This window comes from Schistocerca americana, chromosome 3 (genome assembly GCF_021461395.2).
Source record: "Schistocerca americana isolate TAMUIC-IGC-003095 chromosome 3, iqSchAmer2.1, whole genome shotgun sequence".
In the NCBI taxonomy this organism is placed as follows: Eukaryota; Metazoa; Arthropoda; class Insecta; order Orthoptera; family Acrididae; genus Schistocerca; species Schistocerca americana.
The window spans coordinates 549,731,902-549,759,029 of NC_060121.1; the positions used below are offsets into that span (position 1 = coordinate 549,731,902).

Below are 27,128 nucleotides of genomic sequence, written 5' to 3' on the forward strand. Positions count from 1 at the left end.
CAGGGAAAGGAGTAACTTTCTCAGCACGTTACACACTTTATAAACGTCGCATTTCCTACAAATACATATTTGTTTTAATGTTGCTATAGAAAAAAACTGGCTTACATTTATAAAAGATTCTCTCTCATCACACATTTGGCAGCAAACCACAAGTAACTGGCGAAGATAGCCAGTGATGAAGAGCAGAATATATTTTGATGTAGCCTACTCACAATGTCATTTTCTTTTCTCTCATGATGACATAAAAGTAGTTTTGAAGGTTTCTGAAAAAATTCGAACTGGCGATAAAAACAGGCATCGCAGGTCTGCAATAGCATAGTGCATTGAGTGAATCACTTTAACAAATCACGACAGCAATCTCTCTTCATCTTGAAAAGTATCATCATATAATTATCGATTTGTTCGGCCTGAGTCAGTTAACATAAGGAATTTCTTTCCCTGTATGTAGGCCTTCAACACATCAGCCAGGAACTTTCTGTATAGGGCTGTTATAAGGTTCTCATATTTTGATGAAGTAAGGACGAGATTCCTACATTTTGTCTTCTCATTTCCTTTTCATACTGTTTATGAAAATAATGATAAATACAGTATATTGATCATTAGTTCAGTCTAGTTTCTATGTAAGAAACGAAAAAGCCGAAAATAAAAGAGATAAATGTTTTTGCATAGCGTCTCTACCCTGCGACTCTCGGATTACCATTCTGTACTCCTTCAACTGTGCCAGCCACTACCTACAAGCTACAGTAGCTTATATGGCTGATGTCTCTCCTGACCTGTGTCAAAAATGCAATTTTTTCTAAACGCTAAGCCATCTAGAGCTCCCTCTTCTATCATTTTCATTTGAAACAAAATCTTTTGTATACCATAAATTTTGAGGAAATCGTTGAAGACAGGTAGGTGAGGTCTTGTTTTTTTTTGTTTTTTGTTTTTTGTTTTTTTTTGTAAGTCGTGAACAGTTTGTAGAAATAAATGCAAGTGTTGCAAACCAGTGATTGTGATTTATTGTAGTACTTACTGCTGGAAGAAAATGATGAAATCTGAGGAGACATTCTACATCAACAGCTACATAATGGGAAAGTGGAACACATCTCATATTTGGGACAAAATTTGACAAAAGTTTCTTTATGACTCCTATCAGTCATCATTTATAAACCAAAACATCATGGAGTGAACTTATAGATCTGGGCCAAACTTAAAACATTTGATTAAATTAAATTCTAATTGGCCTATTGACTTTGTTTAAAGTAATACCTATGCATTACTTTCAGGATGAAAATAGGAATGAAAACTCCAGCACTAGTGCAAACATTGAAACTCATAGAGAGTGTTCAGTGACAGCTGTTTCTGTTGGAAGCGAAGTTTATTTATCAGTTCACAGGCCCACAAAAGAAAAATTAAGGAATAAAATAAAATATCTGCAAAGAAAAAGCCGATATTGACAAAGCAAAGTAGCTTCATTGTCACCTGAAGCTAAAAGCTGTGGCAACTCGCATCTTGCTTATGTTAACAGTAATTAATTTAAAAGCTCACACGATAATTTTTAAACTAAAAGTTGATCACACCTTATTTCATTAGCGTTTTCTTTCATAAAAGTTTTCATTTAGTCGGTTAAGTTAGTTGTGTGTTGTAAAAACGTTCATTTCCAGCCGTAGTAGTAAGCGGCTATCATTCCGTGTCTACTCAGTTTCATGCAACGCTTTGCTGCACAGAAGTCAAAGGCGCTGCCCTCTGCTTTCATTTCTGTATCTATCTGTTCCGTGCTCATGTTAAACCAGGTTCACACACGCATCTGATGACATCTGTAGTGGAATTGTGACCTACCATTCACACAGGACGCAACAGGAAGCTTTCAATATGGCGCCAATTGAAATCATATTCGTGGGCATGAATGTTATAGTGCAGGTTATGGCCTTAAGAGCTGTGACAAGAGTTAAATACAAGGAAGAAGAAACCCAAATGTTGGATCCAAATATGGATTTCACACACAGATAAATCAGGGGCCTCAAATATATTTATAAGAGAAATAACACTCACAGACGAAAATACTGTCTGCAATCGCAAACTAACCAACAGCTGGCATGTAAATATCACCTGCATGCAAGGTACTCTTCAAAGATCTTAGAACCTTTTTGTATTCATCGATACAGGAATTTCAAATAACTAATTTCAGCTTAACAGCTCCACATCACACTGTGGAGCTATTTCCGGCATATAATTCGCAATTTATACAATGCTTGGTCTCACATATCACGAAATTTAGACGACTCATTTTTGTGGTTACATATATTAAGTTTGTTTACTTATTCATCCAAAAACTTTTGTGATTGTGGGATAAATCATTGGTTGAGAAATATTGCCTCACCCCCACCCATCGATCCACCCACCCACCTTCCCACACACTCACAGCTGCAGACAATAAGATATAGGTTGCTATTCTTATAGATCCAGAAGCTGTAAAAGTGTACCTGCTGATCAATGTTTTCACTTTAAAATGAAAACACACTGAAATTGAATGGAATACTGTAGCAATTACTCCACAATAACTGTCACAGAATGCTCATGTTTCGAAATACTGCCACAAGGGAGCAGTGGTGGAAGGGTGTGGCACAATAAAGTACAACCAACTAAAATCGTTGTGGCAGGACAAAAGTTGAGTCTCTTTGTGCTACTAAAAACTGGGAGTTCACAAATGCAGCTGCTTTGCACTGCAGTATGCAAGGTAGCTGTGGCAACACTTTGGTTGCATGTATGAACCTGGCTTACGATACGGATACAGGGAATGATGATAGCCCACTAAGTGGGCTGGTACTGAACTTCGAGTTTGGGAAACTATGATGGGGTTATCTGTATTTTCACTTTGTGGAATGATTACTACACGACACTTTTCATTTGTACTTCATGGTGGTTTTACAAATAAAACCCAATACTGCAATTTCGAACGTGTGGCTGTTATCAAATGGAAGTTACATTGCTGCTTATAACCTCCTTGTATATACTGGACTGTTTAAATTGCATTGTAAATATGTTGCTCATATTCTGTATAATTGTTGCTCTCAGCATTTGGTGGGGTAAACGGTTCCATATTTGTTCATTTGTTCTGCTTGTGAATATGTGTGAACTGTTCGATTTAAATGCATTGGCAGTATATTGCTCGTATTTTACATTATTTATCTTTCCATTGTTTTTCTAGCTCTTGTGTTTAATGTATGAATTTTTAGATAAGAAGTAGTAACTATAAAAAAATAATTATTTTCTGTAAAGAAAACTTATGTTAAAGTGACATGTTCCACAGCATTAGAAATGTCATATTCATGATCTATGGAACAAGTATTAATGCATGTACATACGTATGTGTGTATGAAGGCCACTGAAACCTTCATTGACCTCTGCTAAAATGTAATGTTTATAGTACCTCTTAATAAAGAGTGAAAACGTTCGGTGACTACTGAAGTATTTTTAACATTTGCAAGGAAGAATGCTCTCATCACCAAAACTACCAAGTGTACTAGTCTATATCTACATCCACACTGTGCAAGCCACTGTGAAATGCATGGCACTCAGTGACAACAAGCAACGCCATTCAAAGTATAATTATATATTCATTCCATGACAAGATGTAATAAAGTTCAATACTTCTAACATGGAGTTCTTCATTAACTGTGAGAGAGTACGAAGAATGGACACAAACAAAAATGAACTAGAATAAAAGTAATATACTGATTACGGGTTTATGTCAAGTAGTTCACACAGATTCGTAAGTAGTTACAAAAACACGTAAGTCCACAGAACACCATGTGACGAATGTAGCTCTCTTACGCAAGAAACAAGACTAAATATGGAATCATTTACTCTACCTATTATTAAGGGTGCGAGCAGAACTATGTCAAAATATGATCAACATTCAATGTACGCATTTAAAATGTAATTTACAGAGTACAGTACACACAAGAAGACGCAATCAGAAGCACCATGTAGTGTAACCACCTTCTCTTAACTACGAAAACAAGTGTGGGAGACTAAAAATCAGCCTATAAGAAAGCGAGAAGGACTTATCTTCGACCATAGACAGTAGTATCTGTGGTCAAACAAGGTGATTAACTTGCAGACCTCGATGTAGTCTGACAATGAATCGAGATTGTGTTACTATAAGTATCTTTATCAGTTTCACCCCTATGCTGGCCAACACCTCCTAGAGAACATATGATATTTCAAAGGCTATATTATTCCGAATTACAATGCAAAGTGGCTTTGGACATGCACGCATGCCAAAGGAGCAGGCACTGCGACGACTACAGCTGCCATGTAATACATTAAAAGTATCCACAGTTGTCAATACGGACTGTCATCGGTTGTATAATGTAATGAGAACTATGAAAATTAGTGCTGGACCACGGATTGAACCCACATTTTCTACTTATCAGAAGTAATCGCCTTACCATTAGGCTCTTTGAGCACGGTTCAAGGCCACTCCTGAACTTCCATATATTGTCATGCGGGAAGTCCGACGACATGTATACATGTCCTGTAAACTAACGCATTCCACATCATTTTGATTAAAGAGACGCCTGTATGATGTTGGTTGGTTGGTTTGGGGAAGGAGACCAGACAGCGAGGTCATCGGTCTCATCGGATTAGGGAAGGACGGGGAAGGAAGTCGGCGGTGCCCTTTGAAAGGAACTATCCCGGTATTTGCCTGGAGCGATTTAGGGAAATCACGGAAAACCTAAATCAGGTTGGTCGGACGCGGGATTGAACCGTCGTCCTCCCGAATGCGAGTCCAGTGTCTAACCACTGCGCCACCTCGCTCGGTCCTGTATGATGTAACGAATTAGAAAACCAGCAGTGGATTTGAGCTGTCTGTAGAGATGATCTTCAGCCACCAAGTAATTCCAGGGCAAGTAATATAATTATTTTTAAATACATTACAATATCCATAGTTCATTAATATGATTTTAATAATCTGTATTTCTAAAAGAGACTGATTAACAATGTTATGCCACTTTCATCTTCTAAATCAATGGACTGCATTTTCGGCATCAGGACGTGGAATGAGACACCAGTATGTGTGAAAGTAAAACATGATTGGTTAAAGGTGAGTAATTTTATGATTTGTAAGCATTCGAATATAAAATGATTGGAAAATTTATAGAACCGACCACTGTTATTGATAGGTGTGTTTTGTCTAAGCACACTCTGTAAAATTCGAAAGAAATTGTTATCAATTTTGGTTTTTGCAGGAGCTGTACCACCATTGTTTCCAAAGTGACCATATTATATGTCAAAACTTATAACAAGGTGGGTAGATCCAGAAAATATAAGAACATGAAAAAAACCAACAGCTACCTTTCGCACTTTAAGATTGTGAGGAAACATTGCCTGAAGGTCGTAGGCAATATACCATTCGAGATATGAATCAACTACAAACGAAACTAAATTTCAAAACATTTCATCCTGATTGGTTTATCATGCAGAAGTAAAAAGTGCTATTGTTTATAGTTACACAAGAGGAACTTCAGCCAAGAATAAGGTGGTATGTCAACATTAGTAAGGATTTAAATTTACCAGTTTTTTTCATGGTGTGGAGGTAAAATATGCATCAGGCACTAGATTTCCAGTGGCTGTCTCATGTATTAATGAGGTGCAAAAGAATCATCCAGAACATACACTGTGCTTTTGTGGAGCATTTACTGTGGAGCAGTCAGCTGATCATTGTGTAGCTGCAGTGGAAAATTAATCACTTTGGAGAAATATTTCTTAAAAGACATAGTTCTTCAGCTTTCCTCAAAGAAACAAATTATTTTCGTGAACAATGTGAATGTGATATGTTATTCCTGGAGGACTATAATTTTTTTTCCTACTTCACCACATGCATACAAATTTATCATTTTTCCTATTTCACCACATGCGTACAAATTTATCAGAAGCTCTGATAATCCTACTCTTCCCTCACAAGGCACACTGAGGTCAGTTTCTACTCTATGTAAAGAGAAAATATCCATATCTGGCTCAGAAATACAAACGGGTCTTATTATTAATGGACAAGGATTATGTAAAGCCACAGATGAGTTACAAGCTGTGCACTGTTGTACATTCTGCTTCACAGAAAAGTGGTCTGGCAAAAAAAGCTGATGCGTTATGATTTCAAGTTCATTGTCTTTTTTAAAATATGTTGTCCATACATTACCAGCTGGAAATTCTGGTGGTATTCAGCTGTGCTCTTTGGTAAAAGCCTTGTTATTGGATTGGAAGACATAGGAATTACAGCGCTTGCTATTGTGGTTGATGATAGTGCAGTAAGTAAATATCCTGTTTCTGGTTTATCTGACCCACCATAGCAGAAGACCCAGTATACAAACCCAAAGAACCCAGCAGGAAATTATTTTTCATGATTGATACAGTTCATATTTTAAAGTGTGTGCGAAATTCATGGCTGAATGTTTCTGATCAGGAACTAATATTCCCAGAATCCAAAGGGATTGGTACAGCAGTAGCTTTCTTTGGCGCCTTAAAATACATGCATTCAATTGAGAAAAATCAGCTCGTAAAATATGGAGCTTCTCTTTATCTAAAAGCTATTTATCCATTGCATTTAGGAAGACAAAATGTTTCTCTGGTTTTAATAATATTTCATGAATGCATTCCAGTAGCATTAAGAGAGCTAGAGCCCTACACTACCTCAACTACTGTTAAAGCAGTGCTTCATGCACAGCAGTAATCTGTACATGATAATATGTGACTAACTTTTAAAATTTATAGTCAGAAAAGAGACTAAGAAAACAATTAGAAGAGGCAGTCACAAGAAACTCTTCTCATTTAGCGTTCTTTCAGGAGTTTGTCCAATGGCTGAAGAAGTGGAACGACTAAATACTAGCAACAAACTGACAAAAGAGACACACTTTGGTTTGTGGCATTCAACAGAAGTAACCATACAGTTGTCCAAGCGCTATATTATCGTGTGTGGACACAGTTTCTCCCTTCCAGGGAAGTCCAAACACACAGTTTTGAGGTTCGCTTTTGGCTGTATCGACAGCTGGCTGGTTCAAATTAGAATATTTCAACTACCCATTTTTTTGAGGTAGAAAAGAAAATTAGAAATCGTGGCTTGATGGACATAGGTGATACTGCAATTTTTCTACCTGTGAAGAATATACCGTTATTCCTATGTAGTAGATAGAAATTACGTGAAAGAAATTTCTAATGAAAAGTAGCTTATCAATTATTAGACAGTGGGATACTCTTCCTATGCATGGAATAAATGGTTAATGTGTAGCTATCGTACAAAATTTCTGACTGCATACCGTGATGCAAGAAAAAAATTTCATGTTATAATTTACACTCCTGGAAATTGAAATAAGAACACCGTGAATTCATTGTCCCAGGAAGGGGAAACTTTATTGACACATTCCTGGGGTCAGATACATCACATGATCACACTGACAGAACCACAGGCACATAGACACAGGCAACAGAGCATGCATAATGTCGGCACTAGTACAGTGTATATCCACCTTTCGCAGCAATGCAGGCTGCTATTCTCCCATGGAGACGATCGTAGAGATGCTGGATGTAGTCCTGTGGAACGGCTTGCCATGCCATTTCCACCTGGCGCCTCAGTTGGACCAGCGTTCGTGCTGGACGTGCAGACCGCGTGAGACGACGCTTCATCCAGTCCCAAACATGCTCAATGGGGGACACATCCGGAGATCTTGCTGGCCAGGGTAGTTGACTTACACCTTCTAGAGCACGTTGGGTGGCACGGGATACATGCGGACATGCATTGTCCTGTTGGAACAGCAAGTTCCCTTGCCGGTCTAGGAATGGTAGAACGATGGGTTCGATGACGGTTTGGATGTACCGTGCACTATTCAGTGTCCCCTCGACGATCACCAGTGGTGTACGGCCAGTGTAGGAGATCGCTCCCCACACCATGATGCCGGGTGTTGGCCCTGTGTGCCTCGGTCGTATGCAGTCCTGATTGTGGCGCTCACCTGCACGGCGCCAAACACGCATACGACCATAATTGGCACGAAGGCAGAAGCGACTCTCATCGCTGAAGACGACACGTCTCCATTCGTCCCTCCATTCACGCCTGTCGCGACACCACTGGAGGCGGGCTGCACGATGTTGGGGCGTGAGTGGAAGACGGCCTAACGGTGTGCGGGACCGTAGCCCAGCTTCATGGAGACGGTTGCGAATGGTCCTCGCCGATACCCCAGGAGCAACAGTGTCCCTAATTTGCTGGGAAGTGGCGGTGCGGTCCCCTACGGCACTGCGTAGGATCCTACGGTCTTAGCGTGCATCCGTGCGTCGCTGCGGTCCGGTCCCAGGTCGACGGGCACGTGCACCTTCCGCCGACCACTGGCGACAACATCGATGTACTGTGGAGACCTCACGCCCCACGTGTTGAGCAATTCGGCGGTACGTCCACCCGGCCTCCCGCATGCCCACTATACGCCCTCGCTCAAAGTCCGTCAACTGCACATACGGTTCACGTCCACGCTGTCGCGGCATGCTACCAGTGTTAAAGACTGCGATGGAGCTCCGTATGCCACGGCAAACTGGCTGGCACTGACGGCGGCGGTGCACAAATGCTGCGCAGCTAGCGCCATTCGACGGCCAACACCGCGGTTCCTGGTGTGTCCGCTGTGCCGTGCGTGTGATCATTGCTTGTACAGCCCTCTCGCAGTGTCCGGAGCAAGTATGGTGGGTCTGACAAACTGGTGTCAATGTGTTCTTTTTTCCGTTTCCAGGAGTGTAGTTGCTTCAGCATATGGAGGTAGTCTCTGTTATCCAAATAATGATGTGGAACATTGTGCTATGTATATTCTGTGATTAACATGTTATTCAGTCATTTCAGGGTCAGATTTTGCAAAGAGAGAATCAGTGGAGTGTTTTAAAAATTTTGGTTTGTAGGTGTTTGCCCAATATTTTACTGGGACATTCTTGTCCTGCTCATTCAGCAAGTGTTATTAAGGAAAGAATTATGCACATTGCAGGTAATATCAACTGACTGCATAGGCACAAAGGTCAAAAACTATTCCTGCAGCTAAATGAGGTGGTACAAACCAAATTTTGAGCAAGAGGTGACATAAAGTTCACATTTCACAAATGCACTTTTCAGCTAAGAGAATGTATCGAAAATATGAATTTCTACATAACAGGCCAAAATTTTCTTACAAGAATGCCTTTGTCTAATATGTTTTTGTTTATATTCTTTAGTTACCTGTTTTGTAAAGAAAAAAAGTAATAAATTGTTTGTATTACACTACAATGCCATTCATTTGTTTATTAAAATCATTCCTTGTAAATCAATGTCTTTGACATGAAACATTATTGGGTGGGTTGTATTACTAGTGACCTCAAATTGTGCTGTTTGCATTAGTTATGAGACACATTTCGTTTACGTTGCTTTGTAACTGCTCTTAAAAGTGGAAAGTGTTGCATTAAAAATAATATGAACAAAGACATGTTTCCATAATTTCACACTGGCAGAGCTTTACTGTCAGTCTGTCATTGTATGTGTTGCACCAGTTTGGAAGGACACAGGCCGAAAGTGATGACATCACAATTTTGATCATTTGATCCCCAATCTCATTTCCTCCCAATATACACCAATTTGCTCATCCTCCATATTTCGTTTTGTCACACTTTTCATGGTTGATATCAGTCTTTGTCATTCGTCATTTCTGTTATTTGTTGTAAATTGTTTCATTTTGTTATTTTTTTTTTTTAATTTATAATTTTATAGTGAATGATGAAAGATCAACTGAAGCAGTGAGGCAGCAGTCCGAATTGTAAAAATGGGTGATGGGAGGTACTCAGACTCCATTAGGACAGAAGCAACATTATTTAATATTATACAATGAAATGTACTGCAAATAGCTGCCACATGAAGTGAAAAAAGAAATTTTGGTAGAATCAAATTGATTAATAAGTGGAAGTTATTTTTATGTTGTCAAGTATTTGCAATTTGATTGTGACATATACATCAAGTACTATATTACATTATTTTGTTTCAATATGTATTTGTGGCAAGCTGACATAGTGTTAAGTAGCTCCGTGGATTGTGTGTGAAACAGTTTTGTAAGCACCAGTGCTCAATATTTATGTGATTTCACTAGCTCACTCCAGTACAAATGATGCACTTGAACTATTAAAAACCGCATAGAAATTGTAAGGAAAACCTATCAATCTTGAAGGGAAATGTATAGAGAGAGATGTGCCTATTGTGCAAAAATTTGCTCTGGACTGGCAACTAAACTTAATCTTAAACAAACCTATTTTTCATGGCAGTGTGATGGCAGCTTATAACATAGTGTTCCTTTTAGTAATTTTGGATGAAATCTGATGTAACAAATGAAAAAATTGGTGCTTCACTATTCTCAAATATTTACAAAATGTAGATTCCTCTTCCTCCAACTTCTTTGTAGTATACATGAAATTACTTTTCTGCACGACATAACGACATCATTTTCAGGACCAGCACTTCTTTTGCACAGTTTTGCACTCCTATCTTCTTCCTCTAGTATACAAGATATCTCTACAATCTGCAAACGATATGCGTCCGATAAAATAATGCCATTTTGGTACAAATGTGAATCCCAGCCTACACATATATAAGCTACCAGTTGTGTGAGGGCACTTCCCACATAAAAACAACTGAAATCACTTTGCGAAGATTGCATTTCATATAAGAAAATGGTTGATGACAGCCATGTGAGTCGAGATCACATGACCTAAACTGACTTGATGTGACGGCCAATATGAATACACCCTGACATGATGGTGCCATGACATGGTGGTGCCACTATATAATGATGGCCAGTGTGAATTGACCTTAACTTAGTATGGTATGATTCTTTATGGGAATAGCAGATATGACAAATAAATCAGAAATAATACTATTGGAACCTTGATGACTAGTTCACTCAGACCGACATGTCATCATCTAGTCAGGTTACATTAACACTCAAGAGATAGAGAATTCATAAAAAGGCGTTTGCATGTCATTCAGTATTCCCTGCAGTGTCACACCGTTCTGTTAAGTGTTATGTTTGAGAGAGTCATTCTTCAGCTGTTTTGAAATGTAAAGAGTTTGCATATGGTTTTGTAAGCGACACAGCTGCTGAGTTTCTGTTCAGAATTGTGGTTGCCGTATGCTCAGAGTATAAATGCATGCACATATCTCGAAAAAAGATAAAGTATTTGTTGAAATATTTTTACATATGTTCTGTAACTGTTCTGTGTTTTGTGTACTGTGGTACAGTGATATATTCGTTTACTTGTGTAATGAAGCTTGTTTCATCCAAGTTCTCCATGGCAAATCCATTAAGCCATGTGATGTTCGGATAATTTTGTTACGGTTGAGAAGTCTAAAAAAGGCTTGCATCATCCTTTATAACATTTACTAAACGTCAGGAGAACAAGATCGTAAGTTTCTTCTGTGACTGAAAACTTACTTGCTAGATGGAAGGTCTGGTGATCATATTTTTTTAAAATTATTATTCACAGTTTGTAACTTGCAATCGCCATTGCTCCAATAGTTGTTTTTGTTACATTTTGGAAGCTTTAAATGAAGTATGTTATGCTTTCACATTAGAAAGTATGGAATGCAGGCAGAAAGGTTCCTGTTAACACACAGTTATTCCTTTTAAATTACAAATTGAAATTATAATAGGACCCCTCTGAATACAAAGTATGAGATATAAATTACTAAGTGAAGCAATTTCGGTATGTACTTATAAGTGGATAACCCTTTTCCAAAGTTTGGATCCGGAAAAGGCAGTTAGATATTTTATGTTATAACTTCAGATAATTGCACAAATAAAGTAAAATGTGCAAAGTGCAAATTAATGTGATACTGTATCTTTGAGCTCGAAATGCAGATGTTTAGTCGTGCTGGTAAAGTGTGAACTGGGCACTGCCCCCCCCCCCCCCCCACCCTCCCCCCCACTTCCAGTCTCTGTTCTGGCTATAGACTGACCTTTAGCATAGCCTAATGTTTATTTTTGTCTCTTATTTAGCCACATTTTCTCTTATTTAACGCATTTTACGTCATTAAAATTGTAAGATAAATTCACAAAATGTATGTTAGATAACAGGCAAGTTTCCAAGTGTTTTGATGCATATTATGTACACACGTCATAAATAAACTACGAAAAACGCAAGGGATCCACTATGTAACTTAACCAAATTTGGCCCCACATGCAAGCAGAGTAACCTGACTCATGAGAAAGACAAGTTAGTAAATTGGCTATAATTTTAATAAACCTACTAGCAACCAAAAACTTTGTAGCGTATTCGACTGCTTGTGTTCCTTGGATAGTAACATACCTGCTGTGTGGGCTGGTGTGCTCTTGGTCAGTGCAAGGCGGTTTTTGTTTTGAATGTGAAATGAATTGTGCATACAACCAAAACTGACATAACCTTTTTGTAGAACGTTTGTCTCTGAAACCTTTATCATTTTTCGAAGGTTTTCTGCAGTAAACTGTGTAGGAAAACATAGAAAGATAGAGCCTAACCTAAATTTTACACACTATTTGTTTTACTAGTAAATGCTCTGCTTCTGACCATCTGGGGGTTACAGTATTTAAATGTAAAGTATGATATGAACACTGTCGAAAGACAATGTAGATAAAGTGTTTGTGCATGTGAAATATAATTGTATATTTGTAGCTATAAGATTCGTGTACATTTCCTTGACTTTGATCCTGTACACTAAACAAATTAGCCTGCTATTAAAGGCAAAATATGGTATCAGTTATGATTAGGAACGTTCGTCTAACAGAAAGAATGCATGTAATTGCCGTTTTTGTAACACTTACGTGTGACCCCATTGTAGTAGACATTTGTTGTAATGTATATGGTCAAGTTCATTATCATTGTGTATTAAATATTAAGAAATGTATACAGTACAGAAGCTTTTCTCGCAAAATTAATACAACAAGACCACATCACTTGCCACTGGTGCACAGAGATATTAAACGAAATTTTTACTCTGTGCCCATAAATTACTTTAAAGTTTTATAATTGTTTGCTAACCCAATTAAAAAACCTTTAAATTTTACAAATGTAACGTTAAATATAGTGTGCCACAAGGTTCTATTCTTGGTCCAATCCTGTTCTTGCTGCTTATAAGTCAGCAACTCCATCCTACGAAAGGTTCTCCAGAATGAGTCTCATCATTCATGCAGAAAATACAGTAATTATGCGTTTACATACTGCAGTAAGGATACAACATTTACTACTGTAATGCTATTGGATAAACAATTAGAAACTATAAACACCATTTAATTTCTTGGAATATGGATCCAAGAAACCTAAAGTGCAATAATTATGTAACCTTTATCAATAAGAAATTAAATACCACCTGCTATTGCACGGAAATTCTGACGTGATTGCATGACACAACAAATGATGAAAAATAGAAATTACTTTCAGATGGAATCACTGTTGAGATGAAGTATAATTCTTTTGGGGCTACTCACCTAGAAGCAGAAGTTGCATTATTGTCCAGAAAAGAATTGTAATGATCATAAGACATGTAACTACTGGAAGCTCATTGAAGCCACTATTGAAGCACTTGCCAATTCTACCATTTTTTTGTTTATGTGTTCTGGTGATTATATACGTTTCACAAAGAAAATGACGGACACTGAAGACAAACTAGGGTGTGAAAACAAAGCAGTTCATAAGTACATTACACAACAGAAAATGGAGCTGCACAGTGAATATGCTAAAACGAAATTTCAGTAAGACAGGCCTCTTGTAGCAGGGAAAAAACTTTACAACAAGTTACCACAACACATTAAAGTGAAGCTAGCTGCTTTTCTAGTGTGGTTGATTTCCTCCAGAATACTTGAGTCACTAACATAATTAAAATTAGTGTACATCAATCGAATTATAAATCTCTTTTATTCTTTATAATTGCATCTTTTATATACAAAGCAGAATTTGCAAATGCTTTGCTTCTTTTAATTATAATAGTAATTGTTGTTAATTTGTAATAAGAGTATCAAGATATAATGAAAATTTGTTTCTTTTGTACAAAAAACAACACAATGCTGTAAGAAAGGTAAAAATCCTTATAGTTTCAACTAGAATAACTATTTGTAAGAAGAGTATAAGTATAGTTATCCATATGTATGTATTTGCTCATTATTTTTATGTATTTAAAGTAATTTATATTGTAGTAGACATACAATTTATAATCGTCATATTAATTCATATTGTCTTATATCATAATAACTGACTATATCAATTTGTGCCTACGTACAAAAATGATGAAATGGAACAATAAAACAATCAATCAATCAATTAATCAGTGAAATAAATTTGTTTGCTAAAGTTGGCTTCGCTTAAGCAGTCATTGTCTAGACCGTTTTAATTGGCCTTCTTGTTTATTGTATTTTACTTTTTTTTATTTTTTTTATTACAACACAGGTTGCAAACACAGACCATAATATATGTTCCTCCGATTCAAAATAAGTGAAATGATCTTTGAGGTTACGACAGCATAGTCTTTAGTACTAGATAGATTGTGGGCGAGCAATAACTTGGAACTTGTGTGAACATACCACATTTGCAGCTACGTTGACATCACAAGAATTGCGCAGATGTCTGCGCAGACACAGCTTAGCGTGTGGTCTTGCCTTACGCGAGTGGTGGTGGGGGAATGCTCGTGTAAGTAGTTTGTGCTTGTGGAGGCCCGGCTGCGTGACGCTGCGGCAGTGGTAGCTTCGCTATTGATCGGTGCGCAAGCGACATCTATGGCTATCTTGGGAGTGCGCTCCCGCTTACAAATGCGTTGGCTATGTTTGTGTGTTGTGCGCGAATGTGAAGCAGTGTAGGTATCGGTTTCAGTCATGAGTCAAGTAATGCAGCAAAAGAAACGTTTAATTAATAAGAAAACGGAACTTCACGAAACGTGGACTGATATTAGTGTTCTAATATCTCAATATCTGGAGAAACTAAATTTTGTTGTAGATACAGTGTTGCGTGAAAAAGATTCAGTGTCGTTCTTTCAAACGTATCCAAAAGTGTCAAGTCATGTGGACAAAATATTAAACATATTTTTGCAAGTGCAGTGTGAATTCAGCTTGTTGTCATGTGAAAAGTTTTTAGATAGTGAAGTGTGTAATTTACATTGTTCAACTAAAACTGAAGGATTACCTGTGGAAGAACGCTGTACAACAGTATCGGTTTCAGAAGATTTGTCACAAGTTAAAGTTGGAGTACCGGAAAAGTTAAGTAATCCTACGGAAGAAGATCGCAGTACGGAGCTATCTAACTCAGAAGATGTGTCGGTTACAAAAGTTAGTGCTCTGGGTCAAGAGGTATGTGATTCATCCGTAGAAGTGTGCACAACAGCCGAAAGTGTAGAAAGGGTGGAAAACTCTTCGCCGTATGCAGTTAATTTTAGCGACACGGAAAAAATTACTGAGAGTGTTGCTCATGTTTCCAGTGTAGAAACTCCTCCTGTGTGTAAAATAAGTGAGGACTTGAGAAGTGAAAGCAGTGGATTCACATCTGCAAAGAAGCGTATAAGCCAGTATGATATAAAGCCAAATGAGGTACTGGAAATGGTATATTCACACGGGGACAACCCATGGAATTTCTGGTTGTGTTATTACCCATGTTCGGACATTAAATTTATCCAGAAAAGTGTCAGTAGCATGTATTACACCAACAGATTGGAGGCTTTGTCCGTTTTGCCAGATGTAGGCGATTATGTACTTGTAGCAGATGGTGAGAGATTCCTCAGAGGCAAAGTGTTAACTGTGAGAGGCACAGAACTTTTGGATACTACTTGTGTTATGCTTCTTGATGTGGATAGTGGAAGAATGAAATCTTTTAAACTGCAGAGTGTTTGGAAAATTACTGAAGAGTTAATGTGTATACAAGCTCAAGCTGTAAATTGTCAGCTGGAAGGCATTGCGGGTGATTCAAGTATGTGGTGTAAAGAAAATCTGCGACAGTGTCAGATGGATCGTAAATTCGAAGAATTGCTGCTGCAGACAACACTTTCAGTTAAATTTATCAAGACAGTAGGTGACTCTGCATTGCCCCGTTACATTATTGATGCAGACAGCATAGATATGGAAACAGATAAAATCTACAATGTCTCACAGCTTATTAATAGTACAATAATTCCAGCTATCACACGCAAACCTGTTGTTGAAGAATGTTCACAGGAGAGTGAGGTCTCTGTGTTGCAGAATTCGACTGCTGTTACATCCGTATCTCACGACTGTCATGCCAAAAATGTGGTGCTTAATGTTCCCGAGGAAGTAGCAAATGATCCAGATGAAATCAGTGAAAAAATTACTTCTCAAGCATCTGAGCTTAGCACAGGTTGTATGGCTGGTGTTGGAAATGCCCAGCAGATATATGAAAGCTGTATAGATGGTACATATGAAGACCCAAACTCTCCTAGGTCCCACTGTGAACCAAGCAGTCAAACACTCCTGTTGCATGAAACTGATACAAATTTAAATTCTGAAAAAGTAACACATGATGCAGTTGAAATCTGTGAAAAAATTGTTTTTCACACATGCGAGCTTAGGGCAGATAGTAGAGTTGATGTTGAAAATTCTCAGGAGCTATGTGAAAACGGTATAGGTGGCATAAATCAAGAACTAAATAGCCTCAGTTTCCACTGTATACCGAGCATTGAAATACCACCATATTATGAAATTGGTAAAAATTTAAATTCTCAGAAATTAAGTGATTCGGATATCGCAGAAATAATATCACTCTGTGAAACATCATCTTCAGATGTGATTGTAGATGTAGAAGACACTATTGATTCTCATACTGGTGAGAATATTGCGCAGGCATCCAGTTTCGGAGCTGCAGAACTGCTGTCTGCTGAAAGTGGTGAAGACAGAACAAGTGTAACGGGAACCATTTATTGTAGTAAAGACTTTATTTTGGAGAAAAGAAATTATAGTTATCTTCTTAACAAAACAGTTCTTGGTATTCCTACATTTGTTGATTCACCAAGTCTCTTTTACATGCAGATTTTCTTGAATGAGAATGATGAATTTACAGATTTACATGAAAAAATGGCAATTTTTTATTCAGAAAACAAAATTAAATTCACTACAAAAGAGAGCGCACAAAATATTATTAAATCATATTGTGTTGCTCTGTATCCCCAAGATACACAGTGGTACAGGGCGGAAATCATTGACTGGATGCCTGCAACTGAAACAACTGTGTGTGTGTCTTTTGTTGACATTGGTGATAAAATGGTCGTTGAACTTGATTTTGTGCAGCCTCTGGCCAGACAGTTTGCAAAAATTCCTGTTTTGTCACAGAAATGTCACTTGTATGGTGTTGCCCCTATTGAATGTGCTATGTACACATATGTGAGTTATGAATGGTCACCAAGTTCACTGTCTGAGTTTAGAAATGTTTTAAATTTAGACCATGTTTTCAATATGCAGGTAAAAGAGTTCACTTCCTATGGGTCCCTTGGAGTGTTGTTAGTTGATCCATCATCACCGGGTGTGTCAGTTAATAAGAAATTAATAGCTCTTGGGGAGGCAAAATGTCTTCTTAATAAAGACACTTTAGATATGTGGAACCCAATGCAAGAAGACTTCGAAAGAAGTAAAGTACTTGTATATGATGATGAAGATGCATGTGAAGCTGTGGCAGGTTATTCAGCAAATGACGAGCAGCGCTTTTGTAAATTTTATGCACGGCATGGCAGGTGCTACAAAGGTAGCAACTGCCGGAAAGAACATGTGCTGAGTCACCCAGGTGGCTGGATATCAGATAAAGAAGAAGTATTTCAAGAAGCATTTTCACAGGTAGTGCTACCTGAAGTGGGAGAAACTATCTACCTTCAAGTTACTTGTGTTATTAGGATAAATTTGTTTTATATTATTCTCAATGTTGATGACAATTCAGGTGAGGAGACACTTCTGACATTGAACAGATACATAAATGACAAAGACAATCTTAAAAATCTACGGAAGCTGAAAGTTACACCAGCTGTTGGGCAGCTGGTTCTTGCCCATTATCATCAAGATGGGATTTGGTATCGGGCAAGAGTAATTGATACAGATAATGACAACAACTTGGTACAAGTCTTTTTTGTGGACTACGGGAATACAGAATGGGTGAGTGAAATATATGTGCGTGATATTGAGCCTCAGTATCTTCACTTACCATTTCAGGCAATAGAATCTTCATTGGCATTTACAGAAATGAACGCAAGTGTAGATGATGATAGTCTTGAAACAGTTATTTCAGTTTTTAGGTGTCTTACAGATTGTACTCAACCACTGAGGGCAAAAATTATTTCAAAAGATGATGTCTTGAAAAAATTGGAACTCCAGTTGTTTGATGTTAATGACCACGACATTGCATTGATGTTGGCTGACACTGGATATGTTAGTATCACCAGCATTCAGCTGACACCAGCCACAGCATTTGCTGTACCCGGTTGACAGCAGTAATAATAATCGTAAAAATGTAAGGAAATTGAAAGTTGCAGTTACACCAGCTGTTGGACTGCTAGTTCAAGATGGTATATGATATCGGACAATAGTTTGTATATGTTGTCTTACATTTGTTTTATGTTAGACAGTTGTTGTTGTTTGACTGTGTACATAGCCATAAGCAACACCTCAGTCACATCACTGATTTTCTGTGTAGTTGAAAACTTTTATTTCAGTTTTCATTGGAAATTTAAATCAAAACACATTACATATCTAGCCTATGTGCTTGAAATAAATCTCTGTGGAACTTTGTTCTTACATTGTTTTTTGGTCCTAATTACAGCAGTGTGATAATGTAAGCTTTTCATTGCCATAGTGCAATGTTTGCCATTAAACAATAGGTTCTTCAAGTTCAGATCTTTGTCATTTTCTCCTGTGATGATGATATATGATCAGTGTACCTTGTTTTTTGTATTTAATGACTCAAAAGTGTAAGCTGAATGTTTAGAGCCCCATTAAATAAAGAAATATTTAATTAAATTTTTATTAATAGTCTTAGTGAATGATTGCCATTGGTTTGGAAATAGAACAGGTTATTTAATTTTCATTTGTGTCAACATAAACATGGAAAATTGCAAGCAGACTAGTTTGTGAGATGCAACTGCATGGTTCCCCACACCCATATACTTCTCTCTTTGTTAAGGAACAAGAAATGGACTGTCAAATTTTGTTATATGTATACTTCAGTGGGTGCTTTGCAGCTGTCATATTAGGTTAGTTCACACGCAGGAAAATAATGTAAGACAACGGATGTGACTGACAGATGTAGAAACAAGATATAAGTAGAACAAAGCTTGGAAAAATAATATGGAATAAGACTACAGAAGATCACTAATTTAATATGTATATGAAAACATAAGAGTTGGTGGAAGTAATGGAAAAGCAGATAATATCAGAAATACAAATATGTACTTACATTGAATGAAAATTCCTAACAGCATACAATTTACATAAGAAGGAAATATTGATCAAATACAGGTTGTAAATGTACTGGATAATAGTTTTGTGTGAACAAAATGTTTTTAGTTCTTTCTTACTTTCTGTATTTTTGTCTTGGGTTACAGCCTACAAGGCTATAAGACGAGTGTGGATATGATGCCCCCCCCCCTTTTTTTTAAGTAGCTCCTTCAGAAATTTTTATTTTTGATGTTTTATGAGTAACAAAAACTACAAACTATTTCGCTGATACAAAGTATCTTAAGATCTGCCTAAAAGTTGCCAATGATATCACTGTTTTATTTCCAGGTTTTCTTTTGTAAGCGTACACCTATTTCTTCTTTCCTGGCACACTTCCATTATGATGTCATCACCTGAGCCATCCATGAGATTGAATATGCACCGTCCTTTCATTAAAGATTCATTTGAGGTTTGGCTACAGGCATTAAGAATTCCCTGCTCCAGAATGAATGGGTTGTATAAACTGAACCCCCCTCCCCCATCTTTCTTCATGTCCTTGAAGCCACTCGCTGCAAAACAGTTGGAGGTAAGCCTTGAAGGGTTTAATCACGAAACCATCCATTATGTGATGTTATGCCATCAGGAATTATTAAAAGATGTTCTTTGACATCAAGCTGTTACCTCCCCTGTGTGAGGTGTGCTCTGAAAGAGTCTAGTCCCAACATTACTCCTACATTATATGCTCCATTTTCATCATCATCCACACACGTCAGCCTTGCTTTGAATGAATGGATAAATGCAGATGGAAAATGTAGATTTATTTCCAGTGCCTCCATTTATGTACTTTCTCAAGTAATTGGGAATCCTACAGAGTGTGTGTGTGTGTGTGTGTGTGTGTGTGTGTGCTGAACTTTATGTTGCTTGCGTTATTGAAATAGTCACTGTTTCTGTCCACTGGTGTCATTTGATTTATCCTTTATCTGATGTCTCCTGCAAATATTTGCTTCTGTGACACCAAATTTTCTTTGTACTGCACACTTGTTTAGTGTTCTCGCTTCCCGCGCCCGGGTTCCCGGGTTTGATTCCCGGCGGGGTCAGGGATTTTCTCTGTCTCGTGATGACTGGGTGTTGTGTGATGTCCTTAGGTTAGTTCGGTTTAAGTAGTTCTAAGTTCTAGTGGACTGATGACCATAGATGTTCAGTCCCATAGTGCTCAGAGCCATTTGCACACTTGTTTGTGGCCTTTGCTTCGTGAATTATTATTAACTTAAAATTAATGTTGTATTGTCTGTAAGAACCAATAAATTGCTTCAAATCTTGTGTGTGCACACAACACAGTTTGTCTACTGCTGATGTGCCATCTGTCAGTCTAAGAAAGGAATTTCAGTAGCAAGAGGTTACCACCTCACAAAGTGCATGTCAGTTCAGTGCTTTAACTCATAATACAGGAAATGTTTCTGTGGTCTGTGTTTCCAAGTAATATTTTAAAAAGGTTACAAAGTGTCTTGTGGAAAGAACAATCTAAGTGATGAAAACAGTGGCTCCTGAAGAGACTGCAAGTTTCCTAAATTAATTTTGTTCTTGAGTTACAGTGCAAACCCAATGACTGGTGTAATTATTTTCAGATGGTCATAGATGTACCAATATCAATTGACTCTTGTAACTCCTCATGCAGCACAGCTAAACGAACAAAGAGACAGATTTCACATCAGCCACAGTGTCATTATGATTCCTGGCAGCAGGCAGGAAGATGGTACAAAGATTTGGTACCATTTTCAACTGCAATGCCCAAGCAAGCATTGATTGAAATGATACCTAACACATTAAAAACTATGTACACTGTTTTCAAGAAGAATATCATGAGATGAAATACCTCCATTATGTAATACTGGGATATCAATTGTGTTAGGTGATGAATAATTTTATCACATTTGCAGATGTGTTTTGAAATCTATATTTCCTAATAAATTATGGGAGTGGCCAGTGAGGTACCTTTTACAGCATTTCTATCTCGTGATTTTCAGTTGCCTGATTGAAATCTACAAGCAGCCTGTTACAAATGTGGACTTACAGTTCTAAAAGTAGCTGCCTTCTTATCCTGATCTCTTAACTTTCTACAACATGATTGTAACAACAATGTATTCAGCAGTGAACTCAGTAGACCACTGATGCATTTAAACTATTTTAGAATTCAGTGAGCATTCAATGATGGGAACACTAGATTGAACGAACTCTGACAAGTTTTGTGCACCATATTTGTCTCAATTTCCAGTCCACATGCTATACGTGTCTGTGCGGACATATTGTGTGTGGCCTGACTGTCACATCTACATTTCTGAACAGAGCTGTGCCTTTGATTTGCATCCATTATTGACTGCTACAACTTATTGTTCTTAGAGAATGGACAGTCTAAGCATGGCATTGTCCTCGTAGTTCCCTAATGCTGAGTCAGCAGAAATCTGACAACTTTGGGCTCACAATGCACTTCATCATTTGTTGCCGCTCTTGAGAATTAACAGTTCTGTGAAGCAACACCAAATTTCATACTTTTTTTGAACCTCATGTTGCATTTGTTGTGTCGTAAGTAGTGTTATTTGCGGACATATTTATATTAGAGTTAATTTGTCTACTGTAGAAATGTTTAATATTGTTGAGTATTTATAAAATCAGTTTACTTCCAAGTATGTTCTGATTCACGCGAACTAGAGTGGTGTTAAATGTTCCTAAAGAGCAAACTGTGGATTCCCATGGTTCTCAACATCATGAAATTTGCTGCCTCCTCAGAGTCGTCTTAGGATTAGTCAGGTTGGTCTGTTTCCACCCTCCACTCTTCTGAAATCATCAAATTAAATCTGCACATGCTGTCAGCTACCAACACATTATCGGTGAGCAGTCAATCCTGTATTTTTCGAATGACAAATTTTTGAAAAAGAAAAAAAAAAAGGAAAAGAAAGAAAGCTTCAACTTATAGTCAGGTAAACGTGATAAATTAGCTCTTTGGCTGCCAACAAATCTCTCTTGTCCTTACACACACACACACACACACACACACACACACACACATACATACATACATACATACATCTAGTAATAATGGTTCCTTTCTAGCAATTGCTATTTAAATTTTTATGCCTCTTATTTCAGATGTTACCTTTTGTCTTATGGGATCTGCCATTTTTGAACTGATGGTCCCTACTCTCTGTATTGGCTCTATTAATCCTGAAGGGATACAGTTTTGCTGTCAGGGTTTCTGCATTGATTATATGTAATGTGTGTTCTGGGATTGAAGGAAGTTTGTTTCACACTGCCATCTAGCAGCTGTTTAGCATTCTGAGTCTTTCTGCAAACACTAGCTGTCAATCAAAATAAAACATCTGCAGTTATTTTTATTTTGAGGGTATTACCTGTTGGCTTTTGTTTTGCATTCTTCAGCCAATGTTCATTCAGTGATTTTTATTTTTATTTATTTTGTTTAACTGTTCACCTGGATGATGAATCTTTGAGAATGCCAGGCCACTCTCAGAGGTAAAACATCATCAAACAAACATTGTCCGAAGATCCCAAGGTGAAAGCTGACAGGCTATATGTCAGTAAGTGCTCATGAAAGTCTCATCAATTTTCATTTTGACTGATGATTAAAAAATAAAGACAATGTATGGATATAGACAGTGGTCCCAGAAGGAATGGTCGGTATTCAGGAATATGACAGGAATGATCATTTGAAGCAAAAAAATCTAGTAAACATGGACTCTAAAATGTGTTACTCATAAGCTATGAGCACTTGGTCAGTAGGAGAGCTGTTTTTCACAGGAGCGAAGAGGAGTAAGTGCTCATAGCTCATAAAGTATGCACTTAGCCTATGCTCACTACATATTTTTTTTCTTGTTTTGGTCCATACAACCAATTCTCAAAATATTGGAGGCAAAGAACTTACAATAGAAGAAATTTGTTTCACATTATCAAAGATGAAGTGTTCAAAGCTTTTAAGGTATGTGTTTTAGAGCCCATGTTTAGAATTCTGCTTCAGATTGTCAGTCCTGTCATATCCCTGAATATTGATAATTCCTCCTGGGACACCTTGTAGTACAAAGTACTTAAATTTTACTGAATTTGTTCTCTTTCATTTTTTAGGTGTATATATATACATATAATTTCAAAAATATTAGTTGTACTTTTTGCTAGTACATGGAACACTGTGTGGCAGGTAAGTAAAGATAAATTTCAAGTGGGGTAAGGTAGTGGAAAAAAGTAGATGATGCATGGTATAAAGAAATGTACCAAGCAATACTGTGATGATGGGAAATAATGCAAGCCAATTGAGTGGCTTGAAGCTCAAAAATTAAATTTTGTAGCTGATAATGAAGATAAAGAATAATGAATGGATGTATCCTTCTCTTTACTGAAGTACAAAATTATTTTAAAAATGCATTGAATTGCTGAAGTTTGACAGGGAAAGCACTCATGCACAAATTTTATCATGTAATTTTGCTAATTATTCAGATTCCTCCAGCTGAATATTGTGTTGTTTCGGAGGGAATGTTATTTGAAGAATTGGGATTGTTCTCATACAACTAGGCCTATTTTTAGTTTGAAGTGAGTTACGCTCTTGATAAATAAAATTCAATTACCTACTACTTGTCTGTCACATTTGTAAGAAAAAGATTCAAAATTTTGCAATGCTAATAAGTTACTGAAGAAAATTAACATAAGTTTATATAAGTAGGGCAAAAACTGCCCTTAACATAGAAGGAACATATTTGTTCACTTAAATTACTTGTTTATCATTTTGGCAATGAAGTACATGCTATGGCCGTGAGAGTAAAACATCAGTCTAATATGATTTATTTGAATAATTATTATTTATAGGAACATGAGCATTAACTGGAATGTGTTGATGAAATGTATGTTGTATCTACATACCAATACAAATTCAGATGAATGTTGTAAATCGTATCAAGAATACTATAAAATGATTTCTTCAAATATCTCAATGAAGCTTCATTGCACCATCAGGAAGAGCTGTTAAACAAATTAACTAAGTTCTGCCAGAGAGTCCAAGACATATCTGGGTTTATTCAACAAATATTATTTTATGTGGAAAATCTCCAAGAAGGCATGGTATGAGATAAGTGAAGTAAAACTGAAGGTAAAAGAGATTTATTGGGGACATGATGTCAGCTGAAATTCAACAAGGAGGGAGCACATGAAATTAAGGAGCAGAAGAGAGTGACCTTGTAGAAGTCTTACATGATTATAGCAAAGTGTGCTTCAGTCCATCAGTTCAAAATATCCAGACCTATACACACAAGTTTCAACATTTGATGGATTTTCATCCACCTCAAATCTTTCCATCCTTGTCCATACAGCATAATATATGGCTATGCTGATATGATGCTAACTGCTGCTTTGTGAATTTTCTAACAAATCTTAGATATCTGCTAAATTAAACATGTTGTGATTCTCAGGATGAACTGGACAGGATACGAGAGCGTAATAAATGTGCAAATAAGGTGTTCAACATTAAAAGTTTCACAGATTATAAAGTGGAGTAAAAAGTCTTTTTGAACCAGTGGATGGAAGTCAGTGAGCATCCTAAGCAAGTGGAAAAACACAGCTCCATTGGAAATCTGTTGAATGGAATTCAGAAATAGTTATCTTTAAACAAAGTTTTGTTCACAGAAAAATGGTCAGTCTGAATATGAGCTATGAGCAATAACCATTTTTCTTGATTGTGTTTGGCTGAATAGAAATAAAAAAAAACTGTTGTTTGCTATTGTAAAATGATGATAACTGTTTGGACACAATATCCAGGCTTAGAGAGAGAGAGAGAGGTAGGTAGGTAGGTAGGTAGGTAGGAGGAGATGGATGGAGAGTGGTGGAAGGAGGAGGTTGACTAATATAGGTTATTGGAATAACATACCCGGGTATTTAGAGAATCATATACGTGCCCAAGAGGCACGGTAAAGGGGTTTCTTGAGATTAAAACTCACTTTTTGCCTGTGTTTGCTTTCTACTATGTTTCATTGGACAAACAATTTTATTTTCTATCAAGTAAAAGGAAACAAGGGCATGATATTATATAGAGTTTTTTGGGTAATGTATACAGTTTCGGGATATACTACAGGCAACAGATAGGTACACAAACATCAGTGTGTGCTATTAAATTATATTGTTGGAATGTTATGAATGTAACAACCACAGTCCCAAAGCTATATAGATAATCATGCAAAGTTTTACACGTTATTCAACAGAATGTTATATGAACCCACTGATGATGGTGAAACCGTATCAAAACATTGTTTTATGACAAAGAAGAAAACTGTGTTTGCTCAAGGCAAAACAGAGTTAGCTTTATAATATTATCTTTGGTAATTATTGCAGGGATGAGAACTTGCGAGCAAGATGAAATATTCCTTATTTCATGTGCTTAAAAAAATCCATAGAGTGGGGTTCACATTGTTGTTGCATTGGACAGGAGCAGATTTCACTTCCCTCTCTGGCCATCCAGATTTTGATTTTCCAGGTTTTTCCCCTTCAACATGCAGTGAGTTCAACTGCAGAGCACAGTGCCATTATTCAACTCTAACGTTCACTCTTTTTTGCTGAGAAATAACTTGCTTATTACAGAATTTGAATTCAAACTTCATGTACCTGATTAGATCTTGAAAGCATTCTAATGAAATGACAGTAATGAATGATATATCTTGAATGCTCATCCACCCTTTCATTCCTTAGACCTTTGAATTACCTTTCCCAGCTAGTTGCTGTGGTGCTTACAGTTTAATGTGGAGTCTGAACCATAATGCATCTTTGTATCCAGAGTGAAAGAAGGGATAAGTGACAGTAATATTTTGAAGAAGGAGTAAACAACCATTTTGGAGGGTACCGTATTTACTTGAGTAATCCAAAAAACCGCCTGTGGCTTAAATTCGAGTGCAAAGTAAGCGGAAGTTCTGAAAAATGTTGGTAGGTGCCGCCACAACTAACTTCTGCCATCGAATATATGTAGCGCTACAACAGGCATGTTTTGCAGTCACAACGATAAATACTGGGGCCAAAACCTCTTCGTCAGTAAATAAATTTAAAAAAAAGGTGGAAAACGAGCTTTTTTTCTCCGCCATGAGTTTTGACCACTGCACTTTCATACACTATCCAACAAAGTAAATAGAAATTTCGTATTGTTCATCTTCTAGCAGCATTTCAATGTACTACGAAAATCCGACTGGCAAGACTGTTTGGGATTTTTGTCAATATGGGAAACTCTACGTCCTGAATTTTTTCCTACCTGTGAGAAGAGATGGTTGCTACTAGGAACTTTTATGAATTGTGAATCACATGCAGTATTCTCTTCTCCATAAGAATAATACAAATATAAACATTTTGCCTTGTATTCTTTTGTGTTTGCTGCTGTCTCATTTAAATCCTGTCCGCCTAATAAACTACAAAACTAGAGCGAGACAACAGCAAGTGCAGAAGAATACACATATCATGTCATGTTTATATTCGTATTATTCTTATGCCTAATAGTGATACAGTCAGAAATGAAGCACGGCAATTGACTAGATTTTTAAATCTAAGATGACTCTAATTTCTGTGCAGAACATAATGTACTAAAGAGGCGTCTGCAAAGATTTTCAAACGGAGAAAAATGTTCGCTAAACTCTTGTTCAGAACATGTTCCATCAGATGCAGGCTATTATTTGGTTCTTGTTGATCATT

General features: G+C 37.2%; 2 protein-coding genes across 2 annotated transcripts in view; one reads left to right on the forward strand and one right to left on the reverse strand.

Moving 5' to 3' along the window:
- LOC124607430 (protein kinase C-binding protein NELL1-like) overlaps nucleotides 1-27,128 on the reverse strand; it is a 935,048-nt gene that overhangs the window by 365,500 nt on the left and 542,420 nt on the right. The window lies entirely within an intron of this gene.
- Nucleotides 14,719-19,006, forward strand: LOC124607429. The gene has a single exon (XM_047139755.1). The coding sequence runs from the start codon at nucleotides 14,865-14,867 to the stop codon at nucleotides 18,459-18,461; it is 3,597 nt and encodes a 1,198-aa protein (XP_046995711.1). The 5' UTR covers nucleotides 14,719-14,864; the 3' UTR covers nucleotides 18,462-19,006.

Coding starts and splice junctions, on each gene's coding strand:
- LOC124607429 (XM_047139755.1), top strand. CDS start 14,865: ATGAGTCAAGTAATGCAGCAAAAGAAACGTTTAATTAATAAGAAAACG.